A 6,000-nucleotide genomic window follows, 5' to 3' on the forward strand; every position below is an offset into this window, starting at 1 on the left:
TGTGTGTGTGTGTGTGTGTGTGTGTGTGTATATATATATATATATATATGACATCTATAAATTTAGATATATTTACTACACCACTTATTTGGTGGGTATATCAATGACTATTCTATGCAACTTGTTGCAGAATTATTTTTCTTTAAGGTTGTAAGTAGCTCTATTTTTCTGACTTAACTTACCAGAAGTTCCTTTACAGAGTTACCTCTCAACTAAGAGAATATAGTTGATAAATTAAAATGGAATACTAATTTTTTTAAATACAAAGGGGGCAGAAAAAATAAACGCAGTCAAAAAGCCAGAGGATATAAACAGAAAACAACAAAATGGTAGAGCTAAATAGGAACACAGTTATCATTTTACCAAATGCAAATATGGTCTATAAATACTAATGAGAAAGCAGAGATTAGGGAGGTCAGGTGGTAGCACAGTGGGTTAGGCGCACATGGCTTGAAGCTCAAGGATTGGCATAAGGATCCGGGTTCAAGCCCCTGGCTCCTCGCCTGCAGCAGGGGGTTCACTTCACAGGTGGTGAAGCAGGTCTGCAGGTGTCTACCTTTCTTTCCCCTTTTCTGTCTTCCCCTCATCTCTCGATTTCTCTCTGTCCTACCCAATAACAATGACATTTTTTTAACAACAGTTAAAAAAAAAAAGAAAGCAGAGATTATCAACTGGATTTTTAAAAACATTACAGTATTTCTACTAGAAGCTTTCTTTAAATATGATAGCATGCTTTTATTAAAAATAAAACTTTGGGAAAGGATATATTTTGTAAATAATAATTAAAAGAAAGCTGGATGACTACTGATATCAAGCATACCAGGAAAAACTATCAGGGATAGTGAAGGACATTATATAATGATAAAAGTTTCAATTCATCAAGAAAACATACCGGTCCGAAATGTGTATGTATATAACAACAAGACTTCAAAATGCATGAACCAGAATTAATTGAGTCAAAAAAGAAACAGGTGGGCTGATAGAATATCTCACTTGAATAGTGTGCCGCTTTGTCATGTTCATGTGGCAGGCTTGAGGCCAGCCCTTACCTCACTGAAGGAAGCTTCAGTGCTGTGGTCTCTTTCACTCTCTATACCTTCTCTGTCTCTATCTTTAAAAGAATGAATTAAAAAATTAAAATAAAAAAATAGATGAATGTGTTTTGGGAAAATTTCCACACCTCTTTGTCAGTTATACAAAAATCAAGTAGACAGAAAATCAGCCAGAATGCAGGAAGTTACCAGTAGTCAGAAAACAATTACCTGTCAACCTTGTTGCCTGGTCCCCCTTGCATCTTCAGAGTACTAATGCTTTATATTTTTGAGAGGTTTTGAATACTTTAAGGGATTGCTCACATAACCCCATCCTGCCCCAAATTGACTAACTCCCTTCAAGCACTTAGTGAAGACCTATTAGGAAGAGTTGGTGGATGGGTAAAAATTCATGCCATGGCTGGGACTCCATAAAATTCCCATCATGTTATGAAGGTATCATTTTATCAAATATGAAAAGAACTATGTGTCTTTTCTATGAAGAGTTAGTTGGTTTGTTTTTAAATCTATTTGCAGTCTGAGTATTCTTTTACACTCATTTCAGCAAAATAAGCCCTAGACTTTAAGTGGAACCTTTGATTGGTAAAATGCTATTTGTTTGTTTGTTTTTATTTTTTTTTATTGAGGGGATTATTGATTTACAGTGCAGTCATTGAGCCATGGGTACAATTTCACAACGCACCAAAGTTCCCATCCACTTATTCCTTCCCAGAGTTCTTTGTTCTGATGCAATACACCATGCCCAGTCCACACTCAATTTGTTCTGTCCTTTCCTGTCCCTACTTACTTATTTATTTATATTTATTATGTTATATAAGTCAGATCATATGGACTTTGTACTTCTCTTTTTGACTTATCTCACTTAACATGATGTCTTCCAGTTCCATCAAAGGTGATGTAAAGGAGATGGTTTCACTGTTTTGAACAGCTGAGAAGTATTCCATCATATATAGAAATATATCTTTTTTAAAAAAAATTTATTTATTTATTTATTCCCTTTTGTTGCCCTTGTTGTTTTATTGTTGTAGTTGTTGATTTCGTTGTTGTTGGATAGGACAGAGAGAAATGGAGAGAGGAGGGGAAGACAAAGAAGGGGAGAGAAAGATAGACACCTGCAGTCCTGTTTCATCGCTTGTGAAGCGATTCCCCTGCAGGTGGGGAGCCGGGGGCTCGAACCAGGATCCTTACACTGGTCCTTGTGCTTAGCGCCACCTGCGCTTAACCCACTGTGCGGTATACCGCCCGACTCCCAAATATATCTTTTTTTTTTTTTTAACCAGCCATTGAACATCTGGGTTGCTCCCAAGCTTTGGCTATTACACAGGAAACAAAAACGCCTATCAGAAGAGATCTATGTATAGCCATGTTTTCATTTTCTTTGGGTAAATGCTCAGGAAAGGGGGTTGTCTATTTCTAGTGTTCTGAGATATCTTCAGCCTATTTTCCATAAGGGTTGGCTCAGTATACACTCCCAACAGCAGGTTGCAGGGGTAAAGTAGAAAATTAGAATACAGGATATATTAGGAATGTCCCTCAAATTGAAGATTTTCTAACTATTTTCAACTTTATCCTAGTTTAAACCTAGTAGAAGCTCTCTAGCAATCTGGACACGGGATGAAGTTTATCTTGGATATGAGAAACTTAAGTTTGTCAAAATCTTCACAACTGCCGGTCTGCAAGCCACTCTACAAGTATTACAAGCTACTGCCGTCTATATACACACTGTTGAGTATACAGTACACCCTTTGGAAATTGCCTTCTTTATTGAGTATCATTTCAGTGCTACAAAAGACAAAAAGATTTACCTTGCATTATACAATGAAGATTCAGAAGCATTGAAGTGGCAACCCTTTTTATTAACTGTCAGTGCTGAGACTGTGTTAACCTCAAGTTTTATCTATTCAGCAGTACCAGAATTCTTAATGTGGGACAAACATATGATCTATTATTATTATGAAAATTTTGCTTTTACTGGAATTATAGAGACAAGTTCAAAAAATGTAAATCTGTCAAAGGAAGCTGAGGACAGCACCATTCATGATATTTTTCTAGGTGAGACATTCCCATTTCACAAAAATTTTTCTAGGTTTCATAATAGAAATATTTTTATGAAGATTCTTTTTTGTTTTTGTTTTTTACTTATTTGTTTGTTTTTGCCTCTGGTTGCTGGGGCTCAGTGCTTGGCGCGGGTCCCTGCCCTTAGCACTATGTGTGCTAAACCGGGTATGCCACCGTCAGGCCCCAAGATGTTATTTTTATACAAAAATGTATATTGCTTTTGATAGCTACAGGTGTACTTTTTACTACCTAAAAATGGATGGCTTTTAATTCTATTTCAGTTAACTGTGACCATACATAACAAAATAGCAAACTCGAACTCTTGGAGAGATTTATTTTGGTGGCTCCACAGATATTAACTAAGCAACTTATCATTACATTTTCAGTATATAAGGTAACATCATAGGAGATTAGTTTCTTGTGCATTATAACATGTGCACTCAACCAGGTGCACCACTACCCAGCCCCTAATGTACTAGTTTCTTAAAGTTTGCATAACAAGACCCCCAAAACTGGTTGACTTAAAACAATAGATCTATGTTGCACAGACTACAATAGATAGCCAGGTAGAAATTTAGAAAAAAAAATTTTTTTTTTCACAGTTCTTAAGGCTTCAAGAACAAGGCATCAACAAGAATGATTTCTGCTGAGGACTCTCTTCTTGGCTTAGAGATAGTAGAAACCTACTTAGTGTATCCTCATATGACCTTCTTCCGTGTACGTGCAGATAGAAATGTGTGGTGTCTCTTGTAAGGATACCAACTGTACTGGATTCAGGACCCACCCTTCTGACCTCTTTTAACCTTAATTACTTCCATAAAGGTTTTATCTCCCTGGATAGGGACACAGAACTTTCGTGGTGGGTGCAGTATAGAACTCTATCCTGTAATCTTGAAATCTTATAAACCACACATTTAAACATGACTTGCTACTGGAGGCAAAATAATAATAATGATGATGACTTGATTAAATTTCTTTTTTCAGTCTCCCAATACAGTCATAGTAGACTTATAATTTTACCATGTGCAGCATGTGGGTGGGTCACAATTTATTCTTTAACAATATTTATTAACAACACCATTCCTTTTGTGGTCCTCGTCACTATTAATATGCAAATTAAAGCTATTTTTCTATATAAATGATGTAATAAGGCAAAGCATAGAAAAATATCCCAAGGGGAATTGCTATACATTGTGGTGAGAGAGTTCTCCAGTATTATATAAAGTTACAGGTTTATGCATATACATTCTAATTTTCTCAACTATGTCACTATTGAGTTCTTATAAAAAGAATTATTTTGGCTAGTAGTAGTTCACTTAAATACTGAAGCATGGGTTTATGGTTACTTAGAATAACAAGTTTCTCTCTCTTTCCCTCTCTTTTCTTCCAGATTATTACGGTGATATAGTAGTGAAAATGACAAACAATATAATGTTTTATTTCAGGGACAGTAGTACAGATGCAATAAAACTACACTTATGGATAAATAAAAACACAAAATCAATAATGTATTTAAATACAGTTGGTTATGTTTGTTTGTTGTCTGTTTTTAATGATGGCACTACAAATTCACAAGAATACCCCTTAAAACTGGAATTGGAGAGTGCAGTTTTCAAATTAGCAGAAAAATGCCCCTATATGGCATTTCAGCATAATATTTTTAATCTTTTTTACTTTATGGACAAGGGAAAGAGCCTGATATTTTGGGCTCAAATAGTTTACCCAGAAAATACTGGCCTACGTCTCCTTGTGGACTCTTATGGCCCAAATATATTTGAAAAGGAATACAGTACTCACTATGAAATCGCTTCTGGATACTGCACTAAAACCATAGTAAGTTACCCTTTCAAGTTTCTTCATTTGGTCTTAATGAATACTAAAATTTATTGTGTTTCTACTTTTAAATATTTATTAATGATTTTATTTATTAATAAGAGGGACAGGAGGGGAGAAAGAGAACCAGACATGCACTTTGGAATCCAAGATTTTATTGACTGGGCTACCTCCCAGATCACTATATTATGTTTTTAAAATTGATTCCCTATCTAGATTTAATGGGATTGTTTTTGGTTTTTTTTTTAAGCTGTTATTATTATTATTATTATTAGGAAGTTAATGGTTTACAGTACAGCTGTTGCTACACGAGTACAATTTCTCATCTTGCCATGACAGATGTCTACAAAACACTGTCATACCCGAATCACATTTTTTTTCATCATCATGTACCAGGTCCCCAGAGCTCCCCTTTCTCCACCCCATCTCCCATCATTCCCCAGTCTTTTGCTTTGGTGCACTACACTAAACCAGTCCAAGTTTTATTTGTGTTTTCCTTTCTGTTCTTGTTTCTTAACTTCTGCCCATGAGTGATATCATCCTTTATACATCTTTCTCTTTCTGGCTTATTTTACTTAACATAATTCCTTCAAGCTCTATTTAAGATGAGGTAGAAAGTAGCTTCATCATTTTTTAATTTCTGAATAGTATTCCACTGTGTACATATACCACAACTTTCTTAGCCACTCATCTGTTGTTGGACAGGTAAGTTGCTAGAGAAAATTAGAACAGTGAAGAAAAATCATTCATTGTCCTTGGTAACCTCCCTTAAAGATATTACATTCCAACATGTCAGTAACTGCATTAACTGTCTTAAATCCATTTAAATTTATTAGCCTATCCTAAACTTATATAAGTTTAGAAGTATGTTCAACTCTTTGAAAGTTAAAGAATACCAATACTATTTCAAATCTATTTTTAGAAGACTTTTTGTTGAGTGGGTTAATGCCTTACAGTGCAGTCATTGATATATGGCTACAATTTCATTATACACTAGGACCCCACAATTCTCTTCCACCCCTCCCTCCCTCCTTCCCTCAAGTCCTTTGCTTTGATG

General features: G+C 35.4%; 1 protein-coding gene across 1 annotated transcript in view; it reads left to right on the top strand.

The window, feature by feature from the left end:
• CATSPERE (catsper channel auxiliary subunit epsilon) overlaps positions 1-6,000 on the top strand; it is a 129,922-nt gene that overhangs the window by 74,176 nt on the left and 49,746 nt on the right. The window contains exons 10-11 of the mRNA XM_007534920.2: positions 2,627-3,104; positions 4,501-4,943. Coding sequence (XP_007534982.2) covers positions 2,627-3,104; positions 4,501-4,943 — 921 coding nt within the window. The remainder of the gene's footprint in view (positions 1-2,626; positions 3,105-4,500; positions 4,944-6,000) is intronic.

Source organism: Erinaceus europaeus, chromosome 6, assembly GCF_950295315.1.
Source record: "Erinaceus europaeus chromosome 6, mEriEur2.1, whole genome shotgun sequence".
Taxonomy (NCBI): Eukaryota; Metazoa; Chordata; class Mammalia; order Eulipotyphla; family Erinaceidae; genus Erinaceus; species Erinaceus europaeus.